Genomic DNA, 15,411 nt, shown 5'->3' with positions numbered 1-15,411 from the left:
AAAATCATAATAAAATATATTGAAGTTTGTTGTTATTACATGAAGATTTTTTAAAAAGATCAAAACTTACTAAACAAGATACAAAACACCATTGCAACAGCTTTATGAATCAGTTTTTTGTGTAATTCTGTCACGCTCGCCTTTCATTAAATTTCCTGCCACTGTCTGATAAAAAAATTCTGCTTTATTAGAAACTTTGAAATTAGTCAAAAAAAAATTCTTAGCCTGTAATTGTAATTACCTACCACTCAGAAAGGGCAACTTCTGGAGGAAAAGGCCAGGCTATTTTAATATAAACTGCTGATGTGTGTGTGTGCGTGTGTGTTTTGAAAGAGGCTTTTGTGTTTGCCTTTGCGTAGGTGTTTGTGTGGAGGAACCTGACTGACTGAGCTTTATGCAGATATGAAAACCATGTGGTGCAATTTCACCCTCCTCCAACTGCCACCTATGATTGTTCACAGATAAGCTGTATCTACTGTGAGGAATTTGCATGATAGCATTGGCAAGACAAAGGTTTGAAATATCATTCTCCTTCCTGCAGCAAACAGACATCAGTTGGTTAAAAGCTATTTTTAACAAGCTTACATTTTTTTCATCCTAATCGAGCGAAAGGTAAATCTATCTGTACCACATTCAAACACCATTTAAGCCTCATACATCATCTTGCATTGCACCATTGTCAGCACAACGATTTCTGGCATCTCATCTCCTTTCTTTTCATCAGCAAATTGCTCGCAGCGCTCCTTAAATAATCAGCCAACTGCACGCAAACCCCGGGTTACGCTGTGGCGTTAACTAGATGAGATCGAGCACTTGTAAAAAAGCACTCAAGACTTTCTTCTTTTTTTTTTGTGAAGGACACATTGTGGTTACAATGAAAGTGAGTCGACGGAAATCAGTCATGGCACACTGTCACCACAGTGAAGACACAGCCAGCTAAAAGTGCAGCCAAGCCACATATACTGGGCAAGGAGAATACACTCAAGTGACAGCTGCAAGCACTTAGTCAGCCGCCAAGAACAAAGAGGGGGAGGGAAAACTCTTCAGCCCAATTTGGCAATCTGAGGCTACACAACAGCAGTTCCCAGTATTTTCAAAAAGAAATCAGTCATGTCTTGAAATGCGGCTGTCAATGGTCCGATTTTTTTTTTTCCAGTGCTTAAAAGTAACCGCAACACGCATGAGGACAAATAGATTAATCCAACGACTGGATTAATCGATAATTTTATATCAAGGATATAAAATGGACAGTGTTCAATGTAATGTGTGTTGTGTTCATCTTTAGAACAGCAGTCAAGTGCATGAACTAAAAAAACACAGTGATTTAGACTATGAACATTTGGATCCTCTGTGACTTGAAAGGCTAAAAAGAAATCAGAGCTGGAAGTGGAGGCAGCAGATGTGTGTTGTAGCATCTTACACATGCGCTGATGGGGTTTGAGGAATTCTTCTGAAATGTACTTCAGCAGCTTAAAAACCAAACCTAACCTTCAAGAGTGTCTGTAAGCTTGAAACTTCTTTGACCCATCTATTTGTCAAAGTAGATAAGAGAGTGTGGGAGCTTTTACATCTGTTATCTCTGGACCTTATTCATTTTTCAGAGCTAGTGTGTTTTTAACCTTTTATCAGCAGTCAGTATAGAATGAGAGTATTTTTGGTTGTGCATTGTGCAACTACGAACTTGAAGTAGCTCAGAAAAATCCTGTAGGAGTTGTATAATTGTAGATTTTTTTTCAGTCTTTCACAGACAAAACAACAGTTACACCTCTTCAAATTCTTAAGTGCAAGTACACAAGTTGTACTGTTTGAGTCACACGTCCAAAAATTCTTACAGTTTTGCTCCAATCTATCTACAGTAGTAAATTAGGAGCATAGCTAATTCTCATGCCTGTATTAACATCTTCCCACACTTTGCTCCTTTTTAGGATTTGATGCAATGAAGGGAGACAATGGGTAAAAGGGGAGAACTTCAGTAATAGGTCTACATCGTCTTATCTTGGTCCCTAAAATTTTGTTTTAGTTACTTCCAAATCAACATTTCTGTCTTGTAATCAAGTTCTTACTCACATCTATAACTTAACAGGTTATTGCATGCATAAAATACGGCATTAGGTAGGTAAGAAAGTAAAATTTTATTTGCACAGCACCTTTCACAGATGACAACACAAAGTACCTCACAAAACACATAAAAGCACGTCAAACATAAACTTATGCCCTTTAAATATTCATATCCCTTGAAATTCTTTTGTTTTATTAAACAGCTATTCTTGCAGGAAGACTTTTGTGGCAGCTACAAGTCTGCAAACCTGTTTTAAATGCTTTAATCTAAACCATTGCATTGTGGCTCTGACTATATTTTAGGACATTATCCTGCAACAGATGAATGTCTGTAAAAAAACAAGAAAAAACACATTTTCTTTTACCCTATATTTAACTTCTGTCATCTCCCCATCCAGTCTGACAAGTTTCTCTGCCCACAGTATGATGCTGTCATCATTTGGGTCTCTGTCTAGATATAGTTTGTTCAGGGGGATTATTGGGTTTTTCACTGCACAGAGTTTTGCATGCTGTCAAAAACGTCAATTTTGTCTCATCTGACCAGCGCTCCCTCTTCCTAAAGTTTTCTTTGTGTCCCCTGAAAGGTGTGTTTCAAACTGCAATGGCTTTCTACTGCTTAAAAGCCAAAGTGGTGGAATGTGTTTTGTTAACTACTGTCCTTGCAGCAATAAAAAAAGGTGTGAAAACTAAAACTGGGGTATCCATTCCAAGTTTCTTTGTTTTGAACAACCTGTGGACAATTATATCATAAAAATCAAAAGCCAACAGGGGACTCGTCTTACCCTCACAATGAATTTCTGTTTTCATTTCCAGAAAATTTCTGATGAGTTTCCAAGGAGATTTTGCAGTTGTACATTTATGGAAGAAATATTTTGGCAGCAAGTAAGAACACATTCAAGTCATTGAGTTAATTATAAGAGCTAGTTTCTGTCCATGTTCGGACTAAACTAAGAGGAACACTCTTACACTCTTTTTGTGCTTTGCTCATGTAAACAACAATTTTAAAAGGTTATTGATTAACTAAACATATACCAGTGAAACCTTTTTCTTTAGTACTATAAAAATAGAGTAATGTTCTCCCCTTGGTTCTAGTCTCTCCTAATCTGACTCATTGACAGTTTACTACAGAGAAGTGATGTCTTCATGCTCTCATCAACCCCACCAGAGCAATTTAGTGGGTTAGACAGCCATCTCAAACAATACCTTTGGTTTTTAATGTGTTTTTAGCAGCCCAGATATTGAACTAAACACTCTACTGTCCGTGGTTTCCAACTCCAAACCCAGAATCTTCTAGTTGTTCCATGTTGTCGGGTAAAAACTAAGGGGCACATGGCCTTTCAGTCGTGGCTCCAAAACCATGGAACAGTTCGCCCCTGTAGCTTCGCTTTGATAACGCAGTGGAGTTTTTTAAAAACTAACTGAAAACTCTTATTTTTTATTATATTTTTACAACACATATATAAAACACAAACTACATGCTGCAATAAATGCACTGTCCAAGTATCCTCTCTCCCTGCTGACTTTCAGTGGCAGGCTGCGGCAAACAGATAATCAGTCAAATCCAAAATCATAATCTTCTTTCACGTTTACTCCTGCCTACAGCCTTATAAAAAACTTCACTGAGTTCAAGTCCAAAATACTGTAATTGTTCATAAGAAAAATGGCTTGAATGTAGTGAAATGTTCAGACTGAAATGCTTAACGTAATGCATAACTGTCTTATGCAATTCTGCTTCAAATAAGTAACTTTATGCTTACTAAAATAAAATGATGAATAAATAAACTGCGACCACTCGCATTGAGCCAAACGTACACATGATTTTCTTTCCAGGAAAATCTTGTGTTCTTCACTGCATGCTTGGAGAAGCCGCTGGACATCTGCTAGTTTAACATGGACATGTTACTAGCAGATTAACATGCCATGTTAAACTAGCAGAAGCTACTTTGGAACAGGTTCCTCTCCGGAAAGCCAGTTATTAAACTCCCCGACCAAAACCAATGTTTTGTTCAAAGTGATATCACGCTTAGCTCACTGACGGTTGACAACAGCGCCCCAAAGTCCCACCTTCTGTAAGTTAAAGCTTTCTCCCAAAGGGAAATTCATGTAAGATGAAAAAGCAGTAAAGCCTGGTGAGCCTTGAATGTCTGAGCGATGGGCCAGATGACAAGTCCCTGGCTGTCAGCACTGATCTGTGTTCGCCTAGTTTTCTGGCCCAACACATTGAGCTGGCTGCCAGCCACAGCTGTGACATATGAAGATGTAGTGTTGAAAAAGAAAAGAATGAAAAATTTAAACAAATAGTGAGTGGCAGACCAATATCAACAATGTTTTGTGAATACTTTAGTGACCTATGTCTAGAAATCCTTTGCAAATACACATTTTAAAAAAGGCATGAAAAAAGCATAAATATTAGAAAAGGAGCCAAATACAAAATACAAGTTCATAGTATTGCACAGCAGCCAAGTGAGGACAGGAGAGAGGAGATACTGACGGAGCAACCAGCAGCTTTCAGGGTTTTCTGCGCCTTTAACAGAACAGAGTGAATCAGACATTTCCTACAATGTCAATAAAACGATCTCTTGTTAATTATGTTGTTGACAGCTTACTTTGAGATCCCGTGATGCTCAACTCCAGGCCCCATGTTTGACCCGGCCCTCATCTCCAAGGCCACAGAGCACTGGAAAGAAAAGAAAAATGGATTCGAAATGAAGCTTTAAAAGTCTTTAATGGAAAATTTAAAAAGAAACATTACAGGGATAAATTTTGGTTCCTGCTACATCAGTGAGTTTAAAATTATCTGGGTAAAGTCCAGCCTTTTAATATGCATCAAAGTTCCTCCCATTTAACCAATATTTGCTGTGTAAGAAAACAGACTAACAGAAATGCAGCAGCTGCTGCTTGCTACCTTTTTTTAACTTCATCTTCATCCTAGATCAAAATTAGATGACTAAATAAAGACGGTGGTTAAATTTTTTCCACTTACCCGTGTCTTCACATCAGTCCAAGCACCATCTGTTTGACTTCCACTTGAAGCAGCTCCTTCTGAAGATTTCCTTTTTCGGCTTCACAGAAAAACAGTGACGGAAATTTGTTAAGCTAGCATTTTCTCCACTAAAAATGCTTTAAACTTTACAAAATTCAAATTGAATTATGGCTACGTAACATCAGAAAATATGCAATTACCATATTGTTGGATTTGGGGATAACCATATTGATTGCAGTTAAATCACATTTTCTGGCCACCATCATCTATACGAGGACTGCCCTCAGTGAGTTCATCTAACTGGCCATATTTACTGTAGATCTGACCATACAAACCATGAATCCACATGGCTCCAACACTTTTTCAGCATCATATCTGAAAGATTGTCCCAGACATTGGAGTACAAAGAAAATGTACTCTGTTTGGTTCCATCACCTCTCTTTTATATACAAATTTATGAAACAACATGATGCTGAGGAAGTGCACTGGTTCGCGGTTAGATCTGGGAGAGTTAAATCAGCTGTAATTTATAATCTAACATTTATCAAATCGGAACATTTAGCCTACAATTACTAAAGATGACTGAAAGAGTTGTTTCGCATACCTTTGCTAAGGTATGCAACTTTGTCTTTTAGATAACAGAATGAGGACTAAAGTTTAGAAACACTTTCTCTTTAAATAAATAACAGTCACCTTGAAAAATAATGAAATGCAATTCTATACTTTTCCAGAATGTGCAATGACCATAAATACATTGCATTGAAAACAATAGCCCAAAAGCCTTTTGCAGTCTTAATATTGAGCACTAAAATACTGTAGGGGCCATTGCCTTTTTCGTCACCTTGAGACGGTGGCGAGCTCCTGTTTAAGCGTCTCGATGTCGGTGAACTGAACAGATTGGCCTCCGCCTCTGGTTTTAATGACCTCCCCCTGAAATGTTAGGAACAATAAGGTTAGAACCAACTTTAAATAGTAATATAAACTCAGATATTCCAAGATACAGACAGACAATCAGTTAACCTGGTAGGAGATTATTTAATTAAAGTGTTGAAAAGAATTGTGCAACAAAAACAAAAATGGTCAAATGTAAATTTGCTTCTCTGCAGTTCAGAGTTCTTAAGGTTTCTCCTGATAATATAAGATTGCTTTCGCCCAAAAAAGAACTGATCCCATTGCTCAGCAATTTTTTAAAGCAAAAAAAAAAACACAAAAAAATAAAACTTCATTAATCTTCTAGATCCACTTCTGAAACTCAAATAGCAACAAATAGCAATAAATATCTGCTAATACTGGCCTAGTTTTAATAGTTGGACTGATCCGTTAAAAAAAAAATTCAAATATCAGACGATACCGATGTTCATGCTGATACATCGTACCTTGCTAGTTGAAATTTGCCCTCAACTTCATCTAGCTTAAAAAACTGGCAACATATTTTTTTATGTCTTAATTATCCTGGATGAGTTTAAAGAAAATAAAAAATGTGTAGAAAGGTTTACATATTGAACATCTAAAAATCATAATAAAAAAAAAAAGAAATGTGGACATATAGGTTGTAATAAAGAATAGATTTGAAAAAAATTTATTTTCACACGTTAATGGATATACACCCCCCTATACAAAACAAAAAGTAACATGACTGAAACAATAATTTAATCAATGCATGCAGAAATGAATACCGATTCATTTCTATCTACATTCATTCTTTTGTTCATATAATTCCACATTTCCTCCATCTTTTTATTTGTTTATTCTTTTACAGATCTGCTCTTTATTTCACTGCAATGAGCAGTAAAATTCTCTCAAACTGAAGTCAACCTGAGTAAAAAGTAAACATAAGTAAATCTTTAAGTTCATGCTACATTTTACTTGACCTTGATGAGTTTGGTCTGTATCTCGCCGTCAGAGGCGACCTCCTGGTGCGTCAACACATATCTGTCGCACTTGGACAGGGCCTTCTCGTTGGGCGCGGACACCTGGATGGCGTTGGGGATGACCGGCTGCAGGACCGTCCCCAAGTCGAGGCTGGAGGGCGGCTTGTGGTCCACCCATTTCTCTACGCCCGCAGAACGGGAACGGCGGTGGCGAGGCCGCACCGGTGTGGTCGTCTGATTGGATAACAAGCAGAACAATTCAAAAACAAACAAAAGACATGTGAAACACTTTTAAATTACCCCTGAACAACATGAAATTTAACTACCACAAGCGGAGAATCTAGTTTTAAATTCTTCAACCTGATGCTGCTGCAACTACCTCACTGACCCTGTTGCTTCTCTCTTCTATGACGTCAAGGAGCAAAATGGGAGAGGGGAGACAGGCCTCCCGTCTACTACAGCACTCTGCCCTTCTCTTGGTTCGGCAGGCTGGGGAGCCGGCGGGAGACAGGGTTCTTTTGGGGACATCAGAGGCCCGTAAAACCTCATCTGGAGTCGCCTCCTGCTCCAGTAAGGTGACAGTATTGGCCACTGATAAAGAACAACTGCTGCTGGGAATGGGGCATGTGGGTCTTGGGTTCATTTCAACCTCCTCATCACTAATGGCTCTGACTGCAGGTGACCCTGGCACTGGACTGACCTGAGGAGACTCATCGATACTCTGACAAGACTCGTTGAGATTTAGACGAGACTCATCGAGACCCTGAGAAGACTCGTCGAGACTCTGACAAGACTCATCGAGACTCTGAGGAACAAAATGGAAATAAACAATAAGAGATATGATCAAAAGAACAAATTCATTTAAAAAAATAATTAGAACAAATAGACACCTGTTAGGAATCCAAACAATTAATCAACTCATGATTAATTGTATATTAATTATTTATTAGATTAAAATGAGTCCCAATCGATTAATAACAGCTTAGAGCTCTTTTTAATGTTGTAGTTTGGCCGCCATCCAGCAGAGGGCGCCACTGGTCATCCTTAAGCTGAGCCAGTTGAAAAGGTCCAAAACGGAGTCGGGTGTGGGTAAACGACAAGCTCCTTAAGTTTCACCGTAATGGCACTTAAGTCATAATATCATAATTTCATTCTTTTAGGTTTTATTATTATTTTGCTTTCTTAGTGTGGCCCCTAAAACCCTGTCGTATATTATGCCAATAAGCAAAGTTTATTTTGAGGGTTCTCATGAGTTAACACGCTTCATAGAGTAACGTTTTAATTTCCCTTTAACAGCAACTACAAACAGCAATTCTGTACCAACATCTCTGTTTATGGAGAATGACATGTTTCATATATGTTTTATTATTTTCATATTTTATTTTTCTATACAGCAACTTAAGAGGTTCCCGTTTTGTTATATTTTATAAACATGTCTAAGTTAATATGAAAAAAACACAATTTTCTGTATTTAGAGTATTTAATACAGCTGATACAAACTGTTAAATTGTAATAATTTTTTGGCATATTATGAAAAATTTGAACCTTTATGTTATGAAAAGACAGTCAGCCTTCTTGATATAAAGAAAATGTTATCCATTAATTGTTAGTCGATCAACTTTAGATTAACAATCGATAACTTGCATCCCTTACACCTGCACAATCTTACAGCGAGAACCTTAGAAAAAAGCAAAAGAGCATCAGAAAAGTCAGTGATACTCATTATCTTAAACAATTTTCAATAATAAAAAGAGCTTAGGAGCAAAGTACTTAATTGACTACATACCGGAACAGGCGGCGGTGAGGCTGATCTCTTTGATGGAGGCCGCTCCTCCCTGGACGGCCGCTCCTCCCTGCGCTCCTCCCTGGACGGCCGCTTTTCCCTGGACGGCCGCTCCTCCCTGGACGGTCGCTGAGGCAGAGGCTGACGCGGCTGGGGATCGGGGCGACCAGGAGTCTTGCTCTCTGTTACTATAGCTTTGAGTTGTTTCAGCTTTTCGTCTTTCACCCACAGCTTGTTCTGCATCTCAAGCTGCATCGCATTCACTCGTCTCTCCTGCGCAACATTACCAATGTTAAAGTGCCATCATTACACTAAATTATATCACTGCAGTCTAACAATGCTCCAGAAGCAACGCACAGGTGATGATATGTTTGTTACAACTTACACACTCTTTCTCCCACTTATGCTGTGTGTCCGAGACCATGCCCTGCATGCGCTGCTCCATGCGTCTCTTCTCAGAAAGCTCTCTCTGCAGCCTGTGCCCCCTGGTTTCCACCTCTTGCTGCAGGGAACGCTTGTCGTCTTCATAGATTTTAGTCGTTTTCTGCAGGATGTCAATCTGGAAGGAAGATGTGAGAGAGTTAAAAAAAACTACAAACCAGTAGTGTCAAAGGAGTCCAGGGATTATAAGTCAAAGAAGAACCTTGTGTTCTTGCATTTTGGTCTTCTTCTCTAAACGTTCAATCTCCATCTTGTTGCTATGCATCACTTTGTCTTTCTCTGCAAGTCTACCATTCTGTTCAAGGATCACATTCTCTTTGGAAATGATGTTGGAGTCCAGTTCTTGCAGCATAGACTTCATCCTGCTTGCTAAAATAAGATATGGAAGGTGAGCCAAAACAAAACAAACAAGAAAGAAAGAAAAAAAAAAAAAAAACTGTTGACCTGTGACAGACGAGCTGTGAGTTCTCACCTGCTCTGTTGAATTCTTCAATCATCATCTGCCGGATCCTCTGTCTGTTTTGCAGCGCTTCAACCAGCCGAGGAATGGTGAGCTCATCATTCGGGTCAGTCAGTTCAGATGTGGGCAGAGGTGGCAGGCTCAGCACCACGCCATTTAGAGCAGACATCGCGTCTGAAGGAAGACGCCCAATTCATCAATTTAACATTTTATGATTAAGCACATGGAAAACTAAAAGCAATCCAGGGATTATATACATTATGCCAAAGATCAACATGATTTCAATCTAAAAACTCAAAACCTCTTAGCCTTTAGTTTCTGTAGTATGAGCTTATGACGCTATGTTGCGAAAAGTGTTGACCCACCTGTATTCATATAAGAACTAGAGTAACATCCTATTTTCATTACATGGAGTTTGATATGATGCCAACCCACCCCTTGCAGATATACATTTGTGTTTATTTTCTAGAAAAGCATTTGTGAGGTCAGAAACTGATGCTGGACAAGACAGCTTGGCTCTCAGGCTCTTCTCCAATTCAGTCCATAGACGTTCTATCAGTGTGAGGTTTATACTCTCTCTAGGTGAGTAAAGGTCTTCCAAACTTACTTATCCATATCCTTATGGAAGTTACTTTGTGCACAGTCATTTTGGGACAAGACAGTATCATCTCCAAATTGTTGACATAAAATTGGAAGCATGAAATTGTCCAAAAGCTCTTGGTGTGAATTAAGACTTCCTTCAGACTAAGTCCAGTTCTTCATTCTGGAAATGGCCCCTTATAAATATAGTTCTTAGTTGGCTTTGAAAGCAGAACTTATGGAAGAAACATACTATAAGATGGATGGATGAATAAAAAGTATGAACAGAGATTAATGGATGCATAAATATTACTCCAGAATTTAAACCTCTAAAAAAGTGGATTTTTAAGACAAAAACAAAAATTAATTGAAAAAGAAAAATTGGATTTAGTATAAAAATATGTATTCATCAGGATAATTTATTTTTAAACCTTATCACCCAGGTCTAATAAGGTTTTAGAATTATATTCAAGCAGCATCCTTACCGCCGCGGTCCTCCACCCTTTGAGACATCTCCTCCCGAAACGCCTGGTTCCTATGGCGGCGTCCCGGAGTGAACCCACAGATGGGCCTGTCTACCGGACGAACCACCTCTACTTCCTGGGTCATCTCTGCAAACCGCATCACCAGCTGCACAGACAGAAAGCTTGTTAGAGAACAGAAACATCTTCAGAAGGAAGCAGAGAATCCGTCGGATCAGCTTGCCAGCGTTTCCTCGTAATCATCCGTCTTGGGGTTGACGCACACAACCATCCGGACTTTTCCTTCTCCATCAAAGTAGTTTTTAAACAGGTGGGAGACTTTGGAGTCTCTGTATGGTACCATCTACAACAGACGTTCTACGTTACCTGCATGGTCTGAATGGAAATGTTTAGCTTCAATCTGGCAACACTTACCTTGTTGGTGCCGTACATTTGGTTCTCCCGAAGTATTTCGAGGCACGTCCGCAGATTCAGGAGCGACTGATTAATGTTTCCTGCATAGAAAAACTTGTTAGATTGAGCAAAAGATTTCTAGATGACTTATCTAATCTAACATTTATGTTTAACAAACCTGCTTCACGTATTCGCGTGCCTTCAGCTCCCGTCCTACCAGTGCGCTCGCTTCCTGCCAAGTCAACGAGACACAGCTGACTGACGCTCACTTGGTTCTTATCCTGACGGTTAAAAGGGAGAAAATCCAAATCAACTGCGTAGATGATAACTTAATAGCAGGTGGATATTGTAATATGTTCTGAACTTTGAGAGAAGTGTGGTTGCAACTAACCTGGAGAATGTTGTCCCCCTCTGCATCCAGAGGAGCTTGAGCCAGTTTGATGATGAACACACTGTGCGATCGGCTCGACTCTCTGTTCAGCCGAGTGTTTGCAACCTTCCTCTTCTTTTGACCTGCAAAAAAATATCAAATGTTACACACACAAAAATAAAACATCAAACACAGAATATTAATGTGCAAGTTAAATGATATCAATAATTCATTGCACAAAATTTATCTTTTGCAACAGATCTGAAACCGCTCAGAGAGAAGATTAACCCAAGTCATTTCCTGAACAGAGCCAACCCGGAGACCAGCAATTCCAGGTCAGTCACATCTAGAAATCATCACTGCAGCATCTGTAGCTAAAAACATTTGTGGATCAGAGACAGAAACGCTCACCTCTCCAGAACACTTGAAATGCTTCCTCAGCAGATTTGACTTCGACCTCCATACAGCCGGCAACGTACATGTTGTGGTTCTGATCCTCTCGAAGGATTTTAGATTGAGGCGGTCTGTAGTAGTAATAAAAAAAAATTTGATAAATTGTTCTTGTGTCGTTGTTGTGAAGAGGAACAGTTTTTCATGCAACACATAAAGAGCATGGAGCACAAAGTACAGGTAGGCATTGGGAAAGTTTCAGACACAAATAATGATAGAGCGGCAAGAAGCATGAGTTTACAGATACGTGTGACACAAAGCAAAGACTGCAAGCAGAAAGTGAGTCATGTAGGGAATGTAGGGATTTCTAAAGTTCAATGAAACGAAAAGAAGATAAAACTTGAAAAATCAACAGTCCTCAGATTTAAATAGTGAGTCATTGTTTAGTAATCTTTCATAATCAGGGCTCCAGCACATGTTCCAATGACAAATTTCATACTTGTCTGGACAGAAACTTCTATAAATGGTCCACAATTTCTACATTTTCAACAAGACATTACAAGATCACTCAAAGAGGTTCCAGGGAAACATTTTAATGGCAATTTACTGTTTTTCTAGTTTAATGGATACATTGTTTTCTAGAATTAATTAGTAATCACTTTAATTAGGGCAGTTTTAGCCAAAACCAAAAATAATTGAGTGTTTATATATTTTCCCCTATAATGAATCCAGTTAACATCGACTCCTGTTTTACAAATTAAGTGGCCAATAAATATTTTGAAATACCAAAAATCACTATTAAGGAATTCTCGTCTACATGTGTGTTCAACTGGACAGCTTAGCCTGATCATGCAGCTAATTTGATGTCTACTAGATTAGCATTCACTGGCCACATACATGAACTCAGTGTTCTGGCGCACAGGTGTGCCTCCACCGTTCCACCTAGCAAAAAGAAAAGACAACAGTTTTTCTCCTCCAGCTATTCTGTCATGAAACTATTAAAGATCTTCACAGAGACTCTAGAATGATAGTGCTCAAGCATACACTTCAAGCACATCTGTACGTCCATTTATTTTAGACACTTACTTTGGCTTGATCGCGTCTTCCTGCGTTTCCTCCAAGAGGTCATAGATGTAGTTGTTATAGATTTCGATGTAGGAGACAAAGACGCTGTAGCAGCTGTCTTCATCCACACCGTCTGCTTTACAGGTCTCCTCTGGTTTCAGCATGTCACCAATTTCAGGGTCAACCTTTTGTCTAAAAAGTAGGAAATTACACACAACCTCAATATTTAGTTATAGTGTTGATTACAGCTTTTGTTTTTCCTAGCATGACATGATTTACCTGGAAGAGGGAGTTTTAAGAACTGTTAAGTTGTTTTCCCGTCTCTGACGCTCCAACAAAGCATCAACTTCACTCTGAACTTCCATACTGTTTTTATCATCAGTCTTAAAAATCTGAGCAGAGGAGATTCCAATAAACATAAAGCTAGGGAAATACAATGACAAGTCATGTGGACTTGAAAGATATCATTGTGTACTGCTCTCTTACATATCTTTTGGCCTGAAAGGGGCCAACACTGTTGAAAATCATGTCAAGGGAACGTGGCAGCAGTCCCCCCTGACCTGGAGAGCCAGTCATAGTGAACGTCTTCCCGCTTCCCGTGACACCGTATGTGAAGAGCAGCCCTGCAGCAAACAGCACATCATCAGCAAACACTGAACTTAAAAAGGAGAAAAAGAAATCTGATGCTTTCATAATGCAGAAACAGATGGACAACTGTGGAAGCGTAGAGCTACCAAAAGAAAAAAAGCTATATCATGTTACATTACTGATGTTAGTGTGGATATATTGTGCATCAATAATATTTATATTTGGTAATTGTGTTCATTTATTATACAAGTGTCAAATAAATAATTAAAAATACATTTATATGTATTTATATTGTAAGATTGTTGAATATACTGTGTTGTTGTAATACTTATATTTGTAAAGTTTTTGTGCTATGATGTGATATTGCTGTAATTTTCTTATGCGTTGGTGGCAGCTCTAGTCTTCTATAGACACCTCTGATTTCTGCATGTTACAATTTATTATATTGTGCTCTTACCATTTTTCCCATGAATGAGGTCGACAACAAGAGGTTTGGCCACGTTCTCAAAGAGTTCCATCTGCGACACAGAAACTCCAAAGACTTTTTTGAAGGAGTATTGTGTCTAAAAACCAAAACACATCCATTAATATGAATTTACTTTATTATACAAAAGCATACATTTTTAAAACAATTTTAATAAATGTGAACAGCCTGCTGTGCTCTTCATCAAACTCAGAATCAGACATGTTTGATAGGCTTAAAATGGTTTAATCTTCTAGTCTGGAGTTGGTAAAAGTATTTGAAGATTTTTTTCTTTAAATAAAAAAAGGCAAGATACAGCTTTTGAAAAAAACCATGCACATAATTTAGGCCAAAGAGCATTTCTAAAGAGGTTTTAAACAGACTTTGCTGAACTGAGTCATCCAAAATTGACATTTAATCCACGTATATTGCATAGCTGCTGTAGTTTAAAGGTACACCTGCATGGCTGGACTGGTTACCTCTTTATATTCCCCATTGCGGTTTACTTTGAAGCCCTCGGGAGCATGCAGCTGGACGGTGGAGCTGCTGATCACCTCAATGCAGCACTCCTCGTCCTCCGCAACCAGAGGCCGCACACGTAGATACACCTGATATAGATCAAAATTATTTTTCTTACAGAATACAGTGAAGACTCTCCAAAGACGCTAATAAGATCACAGAAACATTGTTTTCTTAGACCGCCATGTTGAAATGCTCGCTAATCCACCTGGGATACTTACCCCAACTGGGTCTCTCTGGCTGTTGGGAGGCTTTTTAGGAGGAGGCCTTCGGGGCGTTTTACATTTCCTGATAGTCAAGGATAAAATTGATTACATTTCAAACCGTCGTAGCTACTTTTAGTGGTTCATAAAAGCAAACGGTAATGATTGGCTCCTCTGCTAACTATCCCACAGCTAAGCTAGTCATCAAAGTCTCCCCAACTCCGTAAATCAATAGTTTGGCATTTAATGATAACACAAAGCATATTTGAAACAAACCCTAAAGGCGACGTGCGGGGAAAAATAAATCCTACTTACGCTTGTCGATTCATTGTAAAGAGTAGTTAATCTGTTTTAGTTTTGACCGTTTCTGTTGCTCTAAATTTGAATCTTCCCTCCGCCTTAATCTCAGACGGAACGTTTTGAAAAGAAGCCTAAACGAGCCAATAAGATCCCAGAACAAGAACACGTGCTTCCGCTGGTCTTCTTCCGTGTATGACGACACCAGACAAAAATGTAAACTATGTGAAGTCCGCAGAAAAAAAATTATGTGAAACATCCGAGTGTTGATGTAGCAAGTTGAGCATTCTGGCTAACCTAGCAAATGATAAATAGCAGCTAAGAAAAAACTATGAAATGTATAACTTTTCTTCCATTTCAGAAATATGTACTACTTTATTATTATTATTATTATTATTATTATTATTATTATTATTATTATTATTATATTGACTCACCATTTTTTATAAAAGTTAAAACAACGAAA

General features: G+C 38.6%; 1 protein-coding gene and 1 non-coding gene across 9 annotated transcripts; both read right to left on the bottom strand.

The window, feature by feature from the left end:
• Positions 1–4,339: 4,339 nt before the first annotated feature.
• Positions 4,340–15,115, bottom strand: kif23 (kinesin family member 23). 8 transcript variants are annotated; one of them, XM_028003552.1, is made up of 25 exons: positions 14,964–15,115; positions 14,667–14,733; positions 14,406–14,534; positions 13,921–14,026; positions 13,362–13,498; positions 13,155–13,267; positions 12,897–13,067; positions 12,708–12,752; positions 11,832–11,944; positions 11,442–11,563; positions 11,229–11,331; positions 11,072–11,151; positions 10,881–11,000; positions 10,661–10,805; positions 9,609–9,770; positions 9,339–9,505; positions 9,081–9,254; positions 8,810–8,968; positions 8,699–8,761; positions 7,292–7,717; positions 6,913–7,146; positions 5,883–5,971; positions 5,042–5,120; positions 4,665–4,735; positions 4,340–4,582 (listed from the first exon to the last, which is right to left on the bottom strand). In XM_028003552.1, the coding sequence occupies exons 1-25, from the start codon at positions 14,975–14,977 to the stop codon at positions 4,567–4,569; spliced, it is 3,105 nt and encodes a 1,034-aa protein (XP_027859353.1). In that variant the 5' UTR covers positions 14,978–15,115; the 3' UTR covers positions 4,340–4,566. The 8 variants fall into 8 exon arrangements, with proteins under 8 accessions (XP_027859353.1, XP_027859330.1, XP_027859339.1 ...); XM_028003529.1 differs by having other exon boundaries at positions 8,699–8,968; XM_028003538.1 differs by having other exon boundaries at positions 7,301–7,717; positions 8,699–8,968.
• LOC114137784 (Z30 small nucleolar RNA) lies at positions 11,688–11,785 on the bottom strand. The gene has a single exon (XR_003594102.1). It is a non-coding gene; the product is annotated as a Z30 small nucleolar RNA (small nucleolar RNA).
• Positions 15,116–15,411: the final 296 nt, after the last annotated feature.

This window comes from Xiphophorus couchianus, chromosome 2 (genome assembly GCF_001444195.1).
Source record: "Xiphophorus couchianus chromosome 2, X_couchianus-1.0, whole genome shotgun sequence".
NCBI classification, from domain to species: Eukaryota; Metazoa; Chordata; class Actinopteri; order Cyprinodontiformes; family Poeciliidae; genus Xiphophorus; species Xiphophorus couchianus.
This window is presented reverse-complemented; position numbering and strand designations above follow the sequence as displayed.